Raw genomic sequence first — 16,295 nt, 5'->3', positions numbered from 1 at the left:
TATAGCTTGGTGTTCACAACACAGGTATGTAGTTTCTCTGTAGCTATTTGGCATGGCATCTTGAGCTGAGCCCTGAAGGAAGCTATGGAGCTCTTGTGCTGTGTGAGCCCTGCCCACTCTAATTTCAGACACTCTCTTCTCCACTCCTGAAGCTCGCTCATGCTCTTTCCTCCCTCATCCTGTGTCACAATTTATCTAGAAACATGCCGTGCCAATTGGTCCTGAGAGGAGGTTGCATACTGTTCCCAACTTTTGGTGGACTGTACCGAGGAGGCAGGAGTGATCACTCACTTTCCTCACCCCTACACTTCTACATTGTGTTTTTTCTGTCTGTTGCTGTTTTCTGTTTTGTTTACAAATTCGTATCATCATTGATGGCAACCTGGGCAAATTAACTGCCTGCAGCTTAAATTTATTTTTAAAGAAGAATATAAAGTTTTATTATGGTTTCTTGTGCATTATCTTCATTAAGAATTTGTGATCATGTCTGGATGTGTCAGACTGAAATATTATCAGCTGTCTGACAAAAGTTGTCCATATTGAACTTCTGACATCCCTGTGGTTCAGAATTTTGGCCATATTAATTCTGCTTTAAACATTTTATACATCTGACATCAAATCTAAATCTTCAGGCTCGGCAGACCTGTTTGTACATCATTACTGCTTCACACTCCACTTAAGCAATGTGGCCAGGTGGTTGCTGTGTCCTGTCAGTCATTACCTTTCCTAACAGTCCCTCAAGAAGCTATATTGCCTGCAGTAATAGAGAATCCTTAAGGCTACTTGAAAGTGAGTTTCAGGTGAAACCTGGTACCCAGCAATGTAGGATCAGGAACCTGCAAAAGAGGCATCTGTATGCAAACACTGCCAGGGGTGTGGAGGAGGGGCTGCCTGGGAATGAGTTACATTGGGAAGGTTTGAAGACAAATGTGTTCCTTCTTTTCAGTGACCTTATGCTGGTGGGCATAAAGAGTTAGTTACCTTCTGTTGCTGAACTTCCAGATTAATGCAAGGCTCTCCCCTTGTGTTTAATGGTGCTCAGGACTCTGCCACATTACACAGGAATTAAGTTACCTACTTGACTGCGTATATGTGTGGTCCACTCTGCGACAGTCGTATGCTCACAGGTTACAGAAATATTGTTGTCATGGACTCCAAACATTACTTTTCCCAGTCTTTGTAGGCTTTTTATCTCCCCATTCAGAGAGTTCATAGGTGTCACAAAATACAGAAATTAGATTTTCTACTTCTTTAGGTAAGAAGCTTGAGAAATGAAGGGAAAAGCATCATCCTCAATCTTGTGATTTCTCATATTTCCATGGAATGTACAATTCATTACCAAAGAATACAGTTCTAGGAATAGATTTATTTATTGCTGACAATTAGAATGTGCTTGAAAAGTGAATGTATTAATAATCTGATGGAAAAGTCAAAACCAGGAGCTTAACACAATGACGTTTGATAGAACAGTGAAACTATTTCTACAGAAAGGGACTTCAATTTTCTAGACAAGAGGACAAAAAACCCCAACAAACCCCAAACAATTAGAGACTACAGAATTAAGCACTGTGAAAGCAGGAGACTTGATTCTATTGCAGTGTAAGAGGTCACCAACTTTTGTGCTAAGTTTCTTGCTGTCATTACTGTCCCTGTATAGAGGAAGATGTCTTGCAGGTTAATGCTGAAACGGGAGATTGATTCCACTGCATTATGCAGGTGCTACTGCAATGGTTACAAATCCCTTGACATGGGAAAATTTGTCACAGGAGAAGTCTACTTGCAGCTGTAAGGGCCCAGTCCTGCGAGGTGTGAATTCAAAATAAATTTTTGATCTCTCTCTTGGTGCCAGTGGTGCCAGACTGGAGAAAAAAAAGAAAGAAAAATCAATTAATTCAGGCTTGCATTGTCTTACCTTGAGATTCCCAAGAGGCAGAAGTGCATGATAATGGGGACACCTACAGTTACTTGAATCCCAGCCTTGGGGTTTGAGAATTACTTAGGGTTTGAGGCTCTCTGCAGACCAGGAAATGAGAAAAGTACTGTCTTCATTTACTCTTGAATAGCCTGGTGGAAATGAGCAGCACTGTGTCATGCCTTGTTAGGGCTGGGTGCGAGTTTGGATAGTCAACACAAACAGAACAGGAAAACTCTCACGTCAAAGGTCAGCACTCTGTCCAATGCCTGCTTGGTTCATATCCATTTTGGCAATAATCTGATTTTTCTAATGACTGGGGTTCTTTGTTTTGTCTCGTCTCCTCTTGGCCTAAATTGGTTGTCTTTCACTGGAATAATGTTTTCTGTATATTTTTATGGAATATGTCCAAATATTTACAGAGTCACAGCAAGTCAGGTTGTTTTATAATAAATCCCTAGGAAATATGAGCTACTCAGCACTGAGTTAATCTGTAAAGCAGGAGAGTCCAGAAGAAAAGAAAAAAGTAGTAGAACATTTTGCTCTTAGTTTTTTTCTCCTACTTTAAAGGAGAACAGAGCAACTTCTCTTTTGGGCTGAAACAAGGGGAGCTATGGCAGTGTCTTACTCGTTTGCTTTAACTCAGACTTATTTTTGTAGTGCTAGGGTACTGTATATAAAAATAGAAACACAAAGCCAAGTTGTAGAAGAAATATCAGAGAAACAAAAGAATTTGACATGCAGAATCATAGAATCAACTGGTTTGGAAAAGACTTTGACATGCCCATTTTCTTGCCGATGAAAGAAGAATGTTAGCAGGTTTTAGTTGTTAAACAAGTCCCTACTTAGAAAAGATAAAACATGATTGAGGAATCATAGTATCTCAATATATATTTGGTAGCTTTTTTATTTTCATAAATAGAAAATATGAAAAAGACAGTTCAACTATGATTTTTTTCTGACTGAGGAAACTAGACATGCTGTTGGTCATGTTCAGAGCACTGAATGAATGTTACAGCTTTCACTTACTGTATCTTGACCTGTTGATTCATCAAAGTCACTAGCAGTACACACCGCTTCACAGGTTCAGGAAGGGGATTGGCATATGAGATCTCTAGAGAAACAGCTTTGTTCACTACAACCCGCCGAGGAATCTGAATGGCAAAGACACATTTCTAATCATTCACTGTTTCACACTTTTTTTGAGTCAGGCTTCAGTCAAACTGCAAGCAGAACATCTCTCATATTTGAGGCTGAATGAGATATTGGTAGGAGCTGTGAAATTTAACTAACAACTGGTACGCCTTTCTCAGTACTTGAAGCTGGACTTGGGTTAGCTAAACAGTGCTGTCAAGCTGTATGCAATATTTTGTGCACTATTTCAGTAAATAGTCTTGACTGTGTGGACACATCTCATTAAACCTGTCTGCTGTTTGGGTTGCTAAGTGGCTTATTTTTATTTTTATTTTTTTAGTTTATTTTGGCACATCATTGATTAGGGTTAAAGCATTAAAACAATATAAACTGTCCCTAACACAGATTAGAATTAAGGGTTTAAGTCTATATTTTGTGAGCAGGCAAAGTTGTTCAAAGCCAACACAAGCACTTGCCAATAACTAGAATACAGATGAAATGAGAACAAGTTTTGTGAACTTGTGACTGGGAAAGAAAGAAGGTAACAGAGCTGTTCAGAAGAACAGGGGGCAGATTCAGGCAAAGAAATTGCTCACTTGCATGGTTACTTTCTCAACTTAAGCAGGCAGAATTTTAGAGCAACATCTGAAATTGCAGCCTAAAATAATGCATTTATCCCCACGTTCTTGTCTTAAAATCTGAGCTCCAGAAACACTCTTTAGTTCTTTTTGTCTGTTCAGGGCATCAGAGAGAGAATTGTTTACCTTAATGATAATGTTTGTGTCCTCTAAAATGATTGTCTTCTCCACCAGCAACTTTACCCCATGCATGTGGATGACTTCACACAAAGCAGTAACTTGGATCCTTTTGTCGGTAGTCAGATATTTTCCATAATAAGAATAAGGGATCTTTAATCGGATATGTTTCCCTGGAATTTGGACATATATTTAGGAATCATTACATTCTCAAAGAGTGCCAAAGAAAAGAGAGTTACTGGGTGGGTGGTGGTGGTGTTGAAATTATTGAAGAGAACAGAATGTAAGAGAGCTGAGTGTTTGTATTTCTTCTGTGTGAGACTGGTTGTGTATGTCCCTGTTCTAGTGATCCTTTTCTTAATCCATTTGACCCCTACAGTTTTGGATGGAGGATTTTATTCTGAAACTGGGGGGATCTACTCATCTGCATTTCACTGGGTTCCTGTCTCTTCGTATTTCTTGAAATTAGAGGTATAATCATTTTTATCTATTCCATCCTTATATCCTATTTGTTATATATATATATAATATGTATATGTTAGCTATAATGTAAAAGTAGCCTTCTATATAACATTTCATGAGACCTTCAATTCCTGGTTGAACTAGTCAAAGTTTTCTGAATAAAAAGTATCTTATGAAATGTGCTCATAAAAATACTATTAAGAGATGGAACAAGCAGATGCACTATGAGGTTGATACAGATATGATATTGATGTTTCTTCCTTCTAGTTAACTTCATGTAGCTAAGAGAGCTCTGTTGGCTCCTTATGAACATTAAAAGTTACCTTGTTTAGACCCAAGATCCACAGAAGTGGTTGCCTTCAGGATCTCTGCCACTGCTCTCCTTGTGTACAGGATGGCTGACGCATTCATGTCCACCTTCACAGTCTTGTGGTCAAAAGATAGATTACTGAGAATTAAGATCAGGGTAATGTCTTTGCCAAATACTGGAGGTTCAGCCAGCTTGAATTTCCCAGAGATCCCAGGGTTTCTAATATTCTCTGAGGGCCTTTCATCTGGAGATTCTCTGTGTCTTTCTGTGATGTTTGGTCCAAAAATCTTGGCCAAGGCCTTTTTATAAATTCGTCTTTCCTCAGGAGAACCTGGTCAAAGGAAAGAACCAAGTAAAATTCATACTTCTGTTGCTATTGCTCCTTCTCTGCATAAAGGCTTTCAGAATGATACATGGTGTCAGCTGTGCATCACACAGAAATACTGCAATACCTAAAAGTTCCCCATACTTTTATTAGGCCTCTGATCAGGTTTTTCACAAGAGAATAATAAACATACTGTAATAAGGTGAATAAGTCACTAAAATAAAATAAAATGCATTTGTATTTGTTTAGGATGCAGGATTCCTTTTTCTTTGTTCAGAACATACATTAATGTGGTGTTACTTTGCTAATCTGATAATAATCAGTCTCTGTATTAAATATGGTTGCACTAAAACCTTGAGGAGTGAAGTACTGAAATATGGCCACTGATTCTGAATGGCAAATACTAAAAAATGTTAAATATATCTTCCTCCTTTTTTTTCCAATTTTTTAAGACTTTGAGCCACAAACATAAAGCAAACTAATATATGAATTCCGTAACCCTGAATTTAAAAAAGATGGAAAGACATAGGTACAAGATTTTGAGGGAAGATAAAGATATTCCTGCAAATGTATGGCTATGCAGTTCTTAACCTTTGTTGCATTTTTTTCTGAAGTACAGATGAGTGGTACTTCGTCCTTTGCCATTTCCTAGTATTTTGTTTCCAGAATCCAATAATGTGAGGCCAAGTCCAGCAGTTGTGCAAACACATAACTAATTGGCAAGGTGATGACTGGATGTCAGAGCAGGAGCACAAGAGAGCCTAACTTGATGAATTTGTCCAGGCAAAGATCGAGATTAGTCACATCTCTTGGCAGTGGGATGTAATGGGGTCTTCAAAAGGAAACATGAGGAATTGGAATAGACACATCAAGAAAACAGTTATTTGCAGAGAAAGACTGAGCATGAGGTCTGCTGGGACGTGGATGTCTAGGACTGGAGTTTAAGGTTTTGGATTGGTGGCTTGGTTGTTGACCTGCTTCATCTGCCAGACATGGCAGTAAACTTCCCATATAGTAAACTATAACTTCCCATACTGCACACCTGTGGTTCATGATACACGTTGGACTCAGCTTTAAGACTTTTTGGTATGACAGCTTGAGGGTTTGTCTGCCTTGGGTAGTAAAATGTATTTTATAGCCCTGTTTTGTGTATATATTACATTTTATACTTCTCTGTAAGGGACTAAATTATATTTTGTATCGTGTCTTAATAAGGACACTACTAAATACACAAACCCAGAAATATAATACCCATTGTATTAAGAAAGTACTCTGAAAACAAGGGCAGAAATATTTTCTGAAGGAAGAAGAGAAATAATCAAACAAAATTGGTTACCCATCCTAGCCTAGCACCAATAATTCAGTAGGAGAGATTTGTGATAACTCTTTTACCTTCTGGATATTTGTAACTATAGGTGACATCCACACGGGAGTTGCTGCCCACAGCTTTGGTGCTGATAAACCTGCCAATTATTTCGGTATCACAATAAACTCTTTTCTTAGTTCCATCGTGGTATACAATCCATCTGTTGCAATCAGCATTCACCTCCGTATACACAAATAATGTGTCATAATCCAAGTCTACATCACCTTCTTTGATGGCTGTCACAGATGCAGGACCACACTGAAATAATCCTAAAACATGGAAAAAAAAAAATTAAAAAATTCAAATTTCATTAGTCGTGCTCAGTTTGAAGACACAATGTTTAGTCATGATGAGAACTTCTCCTGCTACCTTTACTTTGTTCTTGTGGAGTCGCATCCAAAACCTGCCACCCATTGTATGATGTTCCCAGGTCTGGGCGAATGAACCAGCTTTCATTCCAGACGTGATAATCCCTGGGGGCAAAGAACAGTGTCTTCAAAGCACAGTACTATGGAGTCCTACAAATTTCCCGTTTGAAAGGAGTAAGGAATTTTTTTTTTTTTAATTCTCTAAGGTCTGACAGAAGCTGTCTTGTTACAGCGACTCACTGCCTCCTTCAAAGGATAGGTTTACTGGCTGCTTTTGAGGTGTAGACCTCAGACAGGGAAGGAGAGAATATAGATGTTGGCAGCTTGCTTTGGGAACAATATGAACTATAAGTGAAAGATTTAAGTTCTGGATATATGGAGCTGTATGAAGACGGGCTGAGAAAGTTGGGGCTGTTCAGCCTGGAGAAGAGAAGGCTGCGTGGAGACCTCAGAGCAGCTTCCAGTGTCTGAAGGGGGCCTACAAGGGTGTTGGCGAGGGACTCTTCTTCAGGGACTGTAGTGATACAGCAAGGGGTAACAGGTTAAAACTTAAACAGGGGAAGTTTAGGTTAAATATAAGGAAGAAATTCTTCCCTGTGAGGGTGGTGAGGCACTGGAATGGGTTGCCCAAGGAATCTGTGAATGCTCCAGCCCTGGCGGTGTTCAGGGCCAGGTTGGATGGAGTCTTGGGTGACATAGAATCATAGAATAGTTAGGGTTGGAAAGGACCTCAAGATCATCTAGTTCCAACCCCCCTGCCATGGGCAGGGACACCTCACACTAAACCATCCCACCCTGCCCATGGCAGAGGCATTGGAACTAGATGATCTTGAGGTCCTTTCTAACCCTAACTATCCTATATACTATTCTATATACTTAGTGATTTGGTTTAGTAAACTTCAAATGTGGGAAATGCTTTGTTTAAATAGAAACTCAAAATAGCTATACTGAGTGAGATAAAGTCCAAATAATCTATCTATAGTGGTGATGAGAGGAAGTTATGACAGCAGTAAACCAGTTCAGAGCATGAAAGGTGCACAGCTGCATTATTATGAACAGACTGATTAGGTGCCAGTAATTAAAAGAGCCTTGGCAATCGGTATATTGTCAATGGAAACATACTTTTAAAGAAAATTGCAATTTTTGGAGATCAGGGATTGCAAAAAATTAGGCTAGTTGTTGGAACTGTTATCTCAAAACCATGAAGAATGTTTTCTTTCCAAATGTGTGTATTAATTTTTGAGAAAATTTTATTCAGGCACCTCTCAGTTGCTTTTGTACTGCTGGTGTTCCTATTTGTAAGTCTCTTAAATCCTCTAATTACTGGTGAGATAAAAAAAAAAAAATCATATTTACCACGTGGAATCCTTGCCGATATTAAGACTCTTTCCAGAGCTGTCATAGTACTTATCAATACTCAGGTTTCTGTCCACATCATGGGCAGAGTTGAAATTTGAAACCAAACGAGTAGGAATCCCCAAGCACCTTAGAACTGAAATGTATTAAAAAATAATACAAAAAATAAAACTACAAAAACCCCCAAACAACTCCCAAGCAACACAAACAAAACACACACAGAGCTTTAGTTTAATGGTTGCATATATCTGAGAAACAAAGTTAAGTGGCTAAATATTTTGTGATTCTTCAGCATTTGCAGTCTTCAGAGCACTGTTCCTCTTGTAGAATTAATTGCTTTGTAGTTTTAATAAAACCAGAGGTCACAAATGCCTCCATTTCACCACAGTCCTCTTTTCTTAAAGCTTACCTGTACACATGACACCTGCAAAAACCCAGCACTGGCCATACTGGACGGGCTTGTAGTTGTCCTGACGCCATTTCTGGAGGATTACCACACTACCATCCCATCTGGATGGATTCTCGTCTGAATGGAAACTTCCTTGCCACTTTCCCAGGAGAACTCCATTATCATTATCATTTCCATTGATCTAAAAATAAGCAAATGGACAGAATGCACAAAATCAATTGTGTGTAATGCACCATATGTAGTTAATTATATTGTTTAAGGTGCAGGTGGCTGGGTTTCAGTGGTATAACTAATGCTTTCTGCTTAAACATGTGTAATTCAGATTGAGTTGTCCATTTCTTACCATAGAACTGATTACTCGGCCTACATATTTAGGATCTCCTCTTCGGGATACATCAATGGCTGGGTCCTGACGATAGTACAGGCTCAGATCAAGCATGGTGAGACAGATGTTCAGAAGATTATCTTGAAACTGTGATCAAGTAAGATAATTTTGTAAAGAAAATATTTTCACAAAGAGAATTAGAGGAAATTCTGCTGCAGTTCTTGGCCAAAGAAGTGGTAAATGCTCCATCCCTGGCAGTGTTCAAGGCCAGGTTGGACAGAGCCTTGGGCAACATGGTCTAGTGTGAGGTGTCCCTGCCAGTGGCAGGAGGTTCAGAACTAGATGATCTTAAGATCCTTTCCAACCCAAACCATTCTATGATTCTTCCTTTCTATGATATTCCAGCCCAAAGGTGAAAGAGACAGTGAGGCACAAAGACTGTGCAGTTCACAGTGTGATACTGGCTAAAGACATGGCTAACTATTTAAAGCAAAAATCTGTCAGGATTGTGTTCTGCCATCAGAAGAAATCACTAAAGTAAAACTAAAACTGCCCAGCTTATTCTCATTGCAGTTATTACATTCTCTTGAGTTATATCCCTGGAGACATTCAAGGTCAAGCTGGATGGGGCTTTGAGCAATGTGATCTGGTTGAAGATGTTCCTGCCTATTGCAAAGAGGTCAGACTAAATTATCTTTAAAGGTCCTTTCCAACCCAAACCATTCTATGACTGTGTCAGTGTCTGTTCTAGCCCATTGTTACAGCATTACAAAAATAGTGAGTGTGTTGGAGGCACACAGGTACGTTGTCATTTGTGGTGCTTTGGTCACAGAGGAGGTCCACGCTTATACCATGAGCTTCAAGCACATGTAGAAGTCAGTCCTAGCTTCAGTGCTGTGTTAAGCCACCACTCACACGAAAGTCCTGTCAGGCACACAGTGAGCAAACCACAAGCAAGGCTGGCCAGGTTTGTTCAGTCTCCATATAAATAGGCATGCCAATTAGAGAGGCAAGTAATGATAAAAGAAAATGCTATTGGAGACAGAGTAAGAGCCTAAATGAATTCCTTATGGCTCACCTGCCCATAGTACCATCCTCTTGCTTCAATGTACTTTGCGTTACCCACGAAGATTATTCCATTTTCATTTAGGACATATTCTTGTCTCTCGTTTTCATTATCCATGTAGACATCGTCACCTGAAACCCAAGTTGGACATGCTTTTACACTTGAATCTGGGAATACTAGCAGCCTTTCAAAAACATTTGAATCTTGATTTAGCAAGGGGGAAAACTGCTATTTAAAATGCATTGTTATAGCTCCCTGAACATGTACAGTTCAGTGAAAAGGCCTGCTATTGTATATGGCTGGGGGGAAGAGGGATTCCACATTAAACTAATCTAACTTTTTCCCTAATTCTATTATAATCTTTGTTATCTAAGTATCCCCTATCTGTATGTTGTATTTTTGTGAAGAAGATGGAGAAAAGTCCAGGCTAGTTCACTGGATATATCTGCCTTCTCAGGGTAGTTATAATTAAAATAGACGTTTGAAAAGAATCACACAGATGACATTTCTCTCTCTTTTCCCGTCATGTTGTCTTGTTCTAAGATTCCTAAATGAATATGTCTACTTGCTTAATCCAAAGTGCTATTAAGAATGTTATTAGGATAGTCTGTTAACCATTCACTTTGATTTTTATTGTTACTCGTTGGTTCCCTAATCTATGGCACAACGTGTAGCTGCTATGAAAGCAGATATTTAGGTTTTGATCACTCTTTAGGTAGCAATGCCTACTTAGCTCAGTGTTTAATTTCATAATGTTTAAAATTATTTTCTAAAAGCTTCAGGATTTCAGGAAATGCATACTAAAAACAGCTTTTCATGAGTCAATTTTTTTACCTTCCCTTCCTACAAATATATAGATAGTATAATTTATTTTAAAAATGTCTATGCTTGTGGTGGCTGTCCACACTTTTGGTGGTTTTTTTTTAATAATGTCATCATTATTGATTCCCAAGCTTTTGAGCCAGCACAGGCTTGGAGAACTGCATGCAGTTGCAGGTGCTGCACGTCAATGTGTGAATCAGTTGGAAGGAGAAGAGCACTGAGAATGCTCAGCCATCCTGAAATTACTACTTATGAAGAAAATATAACTTATAAATTAACTCAATTATTAAGGTAGAAAAAAAAAATGGGGGTGAGGAATGGGGCACGGTAATCAATTCCAGAAATTCTTGTGAAGAGGATGGGGCAGAAAGGGGAGAAAATCTGTTCTTCTTGTCTATCGTATGTAGGATGACAAGTTTTATGCTGAAATCAAAGCAAAAAAATGTGGTTAGTAGGAAAAATTCTAATGGAAAGGCTAGTGTTTAATTGGAATGAATTGCAGGGGCAGGTACTGCAGCTTCCCTGATGGCTGACGGTTAAGAAGGAATTAAAGATCTGTCAGGAATGACCTAAGTGCTAAATATTCCATGGTGTGGGACTGGATAACTTCCTAAGATCCTTCTAGCCCCATGAGTTTATGATTCTGAGCAATCTAAATGTCCTAAAATAATCACTTGAAGAATATTTTTTTTCCTGAAGTTCATATGCTCTCAATTATAATGCTCTAGAGCCAGTACTTTGAACAAGCTTTTCAGGAGCTGTCAAATATTTCAGTCCTTGCCTGCAGTGTGGTTTCCATCTGAAGTTACATGGAAGTTGCACCACAGGTGATCTTTCAATGGGTTCTGGGGAGGTTTTTCCCAAAAGACTGTCTATGCAGAGACAGTCCAAGTTTCCTGAACATAGTTCTATAATTATTTCTGTTTTTAAGACAGACTGAGCTAGGTAGCAGCTTTTTTCATCTTGGCTCTTGACACATTTGTTAGGGGCCCTTGACTAACGTAGGGTCACAGAAGAAAACAGTGGATGATTGTGGTTCCATTTCTTTTATAAGCTGTTTAGTCACTTGGTTGTCTAAGAGCTCCTGTAACTCGTGGTATATTTTAAGGCTAATCTAGGTTTCTAGACTATTGCATGTTTGCAAAAATCTGTGTTTAGGAATTTGCATTTCCTCTGTATTATGCTGAGGCTGCAGAAAAAAAAAAAAGGAAAAAAACCCCAACCAGCAGCAGGAGATATCCCTTTTTAACCCATGACAAAAGACCTGGGAAATGTCAATCTTCCTCACATTAGCCCTCTATCAGTTAGTTCAGCTATTGTCTTTGCAGTTAACATCTGTAAGAACAGTCTTGCTTTGATTTAGGTGCAAATCAAGGATGTTACTGAGAAGTTAATTAATTTACAAAAGTCTGTCAGCCCTCATCTACAGAAAAGTGATCTGCTCAAGTCCTGAAGAAAGAGTCTCTGATATCACCCCATATAGCACAACTCTCTAGGATAAAACGAGGGGAGAGGTGCAGCAATAGCTTTTTAAAGTTGTAAAACCAGATCTCTGAACAGATAGCTGAGATTGCTGCCACTGGTGACCCAAAGAGAGGCAGCTTGAGGCAGCAAGCTCACTGTGCAGGTACAAAAGCAAATAGGTCAGTTACGTTCAAGAGCAAAGGCCCTGGTACCTACCTGGGCACCAAGGGTTGAAGAGTAACACAAACTGCCCCAGAAATCTGGAGAAGATCTTGTTCCCTGATGTTACATGGAGGATGAGGTTGTATCGTCCAATGACAGCATTGGCTGGGCTGGATATTGTAAAGTTCATATAACCAGCCTCACTGGGTCCTTGGACAGCACTCCATCCACTCGCCCCCACCTCAGAGAGGTTAAATACAGCCTTTGTACGATGAGATTCTGAGGGGGATGGTCCTGCCAGAAAGAAGGGGTAATTGGTTTCCATTCCATTGTGCAGTTTCAATATTAATGAGCACATTAGCCAGGGGAAAGCATTAAAAATACATCAGGAAAAATTGTATCTCTAAATAGAATAAGTGGAGAAGTACAAGGGATAAAGATTACAGTTCTGTGAGAATGTGGATCAAGGTAAGGGAGTATTACCTATTTCAGTGACAAATGCTAGGCTCTCTCCATTCTGCTTTGGTCTGTTGAAGTACAGAGTAATAGTGAAGGCTTGTCCTCGCCTCACAGTCAACTCGGTGTTGGCATACCTGTCAGTATGGTGTGCGCTTGCATTTACTGATGGCTGCCAGCTGATATGTGTTGGTGTCAGATCTATAAAACAAAAGAAAGAGATGAAGATTCTTCCAAATCACTTTTATTAATGCTAGTATCATAAATGCAGTGAGGTTGGAGGGAGAGGGGACAGAATGGGACAGAATGGGGGAACATGACCACCACTGTTTTAAAGGGAATTTAAAAGAAAACAGTAACAACACAACAAAACAAAACAAAAAAGTGGGATAGAAAGGCTGAATTAAGGCCTATGGCACCATGCATTATTATGGTAGGGATCTTCAAACAAGTCCTAAGTCTGTCTCATACCATATAGCATTGCAATGAAATACTACGTCAGATCTGAAACAATATTGCTGCATATTAAACTACAATTTATACATAATCATTGAGGAAGAAGTAAAAGTAACATTTAACTTATGGAAAAAGAAAAAGTGCCATAATTAAATTCAAGGAAGAATAATTTTTTTCTTTGTAGTCTAAGACACACAAAGAAGTAATGTGAGCAAGCATTGATGGACTGAAAAAAAGAATCTTTAACATGATGCTCTTGGGAGAAGAATGAACTGCAGTAGGCTGCTGCTTTCCTTGCAAACAGCATTTTAAAAACTGATTTCAAAACGTTTGTTTCATCATTAAACAAGAGAGAACTCTGCTTGGCAGTTGCCTGGTTCAATAGTCATCTTCAACTTTAAAAAGCAGATACACTGTTACTATCACTTTCCTTTGGTAGAGTTTTAGTGCATCTTTCAATTCCTGTTGACTCCATGCTCACAGCTCCATTTGGATGGAGCTAATTTTGTTAATACAAAGCATAACACATCTCTGAAATACCATTTAAAAAATAAAGGGTTTAGATGGAGTTCTGCATGGTGCCTTCTGAAGTAATGGGAATTTCTTTTCTCTCCTTCCCCCCCCCCCAGTATCCTCTGCTTAGCTCAAAAAATATTCTCTAACAGGTGTTACTATTATAGAACGATAGAACATTGAAAATTAAGCACAAGAACAAATTACAGTATGAAATTTCCTTCAGATAAGAGATCTGAGCAGATACCTACAGGGCATGTATCTTTTGGAAACAATTCTGAATAAAGTACCCGCTGAAGGGAAGCAGATGACATGCAGAACTCACCTGCCATTCCCTTAGCTTATGAGAATTGCATACAACTTCTACTTTGTTCTTCAAGGATGTCCAAGTCAGGTCAATCATAAAAAACCCCAAAAGACCAACAACCAGCAATCTTTTTGTGCTGTCAGCTGAAATTTGAGAGAAGGGAGAGGTACTTAGCAGTTGTTATTAATACCTGTAGGCTTGTCAAATGAATTAACTAGTTCCTATAATATATGTATGGCTAATGCCAATGTTCCTACTCAACGTGGGTGTAATTATGGGAGGAGATACCAAATTATTTACTCAGAGGAAATGCGTTCTCATTAATTCCAAGACAAGAAGAACTTCCTACAAAGGATAATAGGTGTGCCATGAAGAAGTTATCTTTAAGGATGAGGAAATGGGGAGTGTGGTGGTACATAAAAGCCATACGAAGGAAAAAGGAACATTTCCTGGTTACTTAACTTCCAGATTGCTTAATGTCACTTCTGGTTTTGCTAAGCAGCTGTGAGTTGGTTTTAGAGGGTTTTTTGGGGTCACAAATTATCTCCAACTGCCTCCTGATTTATGTGAAATTATAAACTCTCAACAGAAACAGATGTCTGTTTACCTGTTATGCTGGTTAGCTCCATACTACTCTTTCAGCAAAAGTTTTATTTCAAAAAGAACTCTCAAACTACTAACCATGAGTAGTTTTTAATCAGTACAAACTCTAAGCCTGTCTAGCTTCACAACTGTGAACATATTTCTGTACCCTTGCTTAAACATGTACAGATAATAAAGTAGCATTGTTGTGGCAAGGAATATTTAGCTGTTTAAGATCATACAGCTGCACTGGTCATGTTTTAGCACTCAGTAAAGAAATAAGTCTGAATTTCAAGTTCGAAAGAAAAAACAACTAAACAAAACCCCCACAAACTGGAAGAGCAGCAGCCATTCAGCTCCAACAGCTGTTTCTAAGGTTGATTAAAAAAAAAAAACAAAACAAAAAACTTGCGCCTTTTTGAGAAACACTCTTTGATACCACAAAGAATAGGAGAGTACTTACTTATATGACATTCATGCTAGCCCTAGCCTGAAAAACAAAACCAAAACCAAACTAAAACCACTTTTTCACACTTGGTGTCTCCACTTACATTATAATTCAGAGGTTCTTCTTCCTCTTGGAAATTTCTGGGATGTTCAGGCTGTCAAAGCGTGTTCCAGATTCTGCCTCAAATGAATTTGATTGCTGTTCAGCGCTACTTTAGTTGGTCTTTTTCTCTTTTCCTTAATTCATATTCCTTGGAAACCATAAGAGCCGCAAGCCTCTGATGTTACCTGATCTTCACACACAGCCCTAGTGACAAACCGCATCGACCAGTTCTTAAGTTCAGGTGCTCAGTACTTACAGTGATTGCTTCAGATGTTACACATTGCTCCCACTGGAATATGACGATTTCTTTTCTTCTTCCTTGCTACTCACATAAGCAATTAAATCTCCAAACACTTTTTCTGTCTTCGCTGCAACCACCACCTTTACCTCTGTATGACACACCCACAGCGGTGCTCACCAAGCCAACAGAACCTCTCTCTTGGACTGGCCTACATCCCAAACTGGCACTTGCCAGTCCACACCTTCACCACAGTAAAGCATCAGCAGCTGCTTTTGTAATCCCTTTGGAATGCAGTGGTCATGGTTCCTAAGTGACTAATGACTTAACACTGTTGCAAGTGTTTTTCCTAGCTCAATTCCACCCACCTATCATCCAAAATGGTTCAAAATATTTTGTTCCTCCTTTTCCCCTTGACATTACAGTGCAGTTTGCTAACTTGCACAGAAAAACATACTCTTTTATTCCATTCATCTCCTGAATAATTTTTGTCTATTGTTCAAGTATTGCACTGTCATATCCTCAGGGTAACAAGGCACTTGCATTGTTACTACTCTTTACTAGAAAGAGATTGGTATAACTTCCACGAATGTTGTGGATTCCCTTCTGTGAGTATGTCCAGGTAAGCACACAAAAAGAGTCTATAGTCAATCTGAGCTGGGGCTGCTCAAGTAACAGTGAGGTGTCCCTTTGGCATGTCACAGGTACTTTGTGCTATGTGGTAGAGTTGGGGGTAAATGCTGCCTCCAGGCGCTTTTTGAGATCTTACTGGTTTCCTGGTCCAGCAGTCCAAAGTGCAATAGAGCATTAGCTTGACTTTCCATTCAGTTCATCTACAGAGATCATTTTTAGTCAGAGATTGACTTAACTGGTGTACAATTATTGGCCATAAACCAAGTCACTCCCTGGGCTGCACCTAGTTCACTTGTTCTTGGAACCCAGCTTTTGGCCTTAAAT

General features: G+C 39.1%; 1 protein-coding gene and 1 long non-coding RNA gene across 2 annotated transcripts in view; one reads left to right on the top strand and one right to left on the bottom strand.

The window, feature by feature from the left end:
* Positions 1-969: 969 nt before the first annotated feature.
* Positions 970-16,295, top strand: part of LOC136020252 (uncharacterized) — a 46,913-nt gene continuing 31,587 nt past the window's right edge. The window contains exon 1 of the long non-coding RNA XR_010615257.1: positions 970-4,272. This is a non-coding gene — a long non-coding RNA (uncharacterized LOC136020252). The remainder of the gene's footprint in view (positions 4,273-16,295) is intronic.
* Positions 1,382-15,155, bottom strand: LOC136020249 (protein-glutamine gamma-glutamyltransferase 6-like). The gene is made up of 14 exons (XM_065691141.1): positions 15,102-15,155; positions 13,987-14,111; positions 12,720-12,893; positions 12,291-12,530; positions 9,801-9,919; positions 8,741-8,869; positions 8,398-8,578; positions 7,989-8,124; positions 6,634-6,737; positions 6,291-6,533; positions 4,587-4,904; positions 3,811-3,974; positions 2,942-3,066; positions 1,382-1,859 (listed from the first exon to the last, which is right to left on the bottom strand). The coding sequence occupies exons 2-14, from the start codon at positions 13,991-13,993 to the stop codon at positions 1,709-1,711; spliced, it is 2,091 nt and encodes a 696-aa protein (XP_065547213.1). The 5' UTR covers positions 13,994-14,111; positions 15,102-15,155; the 3' UTR covers positions 1,382-1,708.

The sequence above is a fragment of the Lathamus discolor genome, chromosome 11 (genome assembly GCF_037157495.1).
Source record: "Lathamus discolor isolate bLatDis1 chromosome 11, bLatDis1.hap1, whole genome shotgun sequence".
Taxonomy (NCBI): Eukaryota; Metazoa; Chordata; class Aves; order Psittaciformes; family Psittacidae; genus Lathamus; species Lathamus discolor.
Note: the sequence above shows the minus strand (reverse complement) of the source record. Positions and strands in the feature narration are given on the sequence as shown.

Excerpts from the sequence above, each read along its gene's own strand:
- LOC136020249 (XM_065691141.1), bottom strand. Across the intron at positions 12,531-12,719 it reads AGCATTTGTCACTGAAATAG|GACCATCCCCCTCAGAATCT; the intron begins GTAATACTCCCT and ends TCTTTCTGGCAG. Across the intron at positions 4,905-6,290 it reads TAGTTACAAATATCCAGAAG|GTTCTCCTGAGGAAAGACGA; the intron begins GTAAAAGAGTTA and ends TCCTTTGACCAG.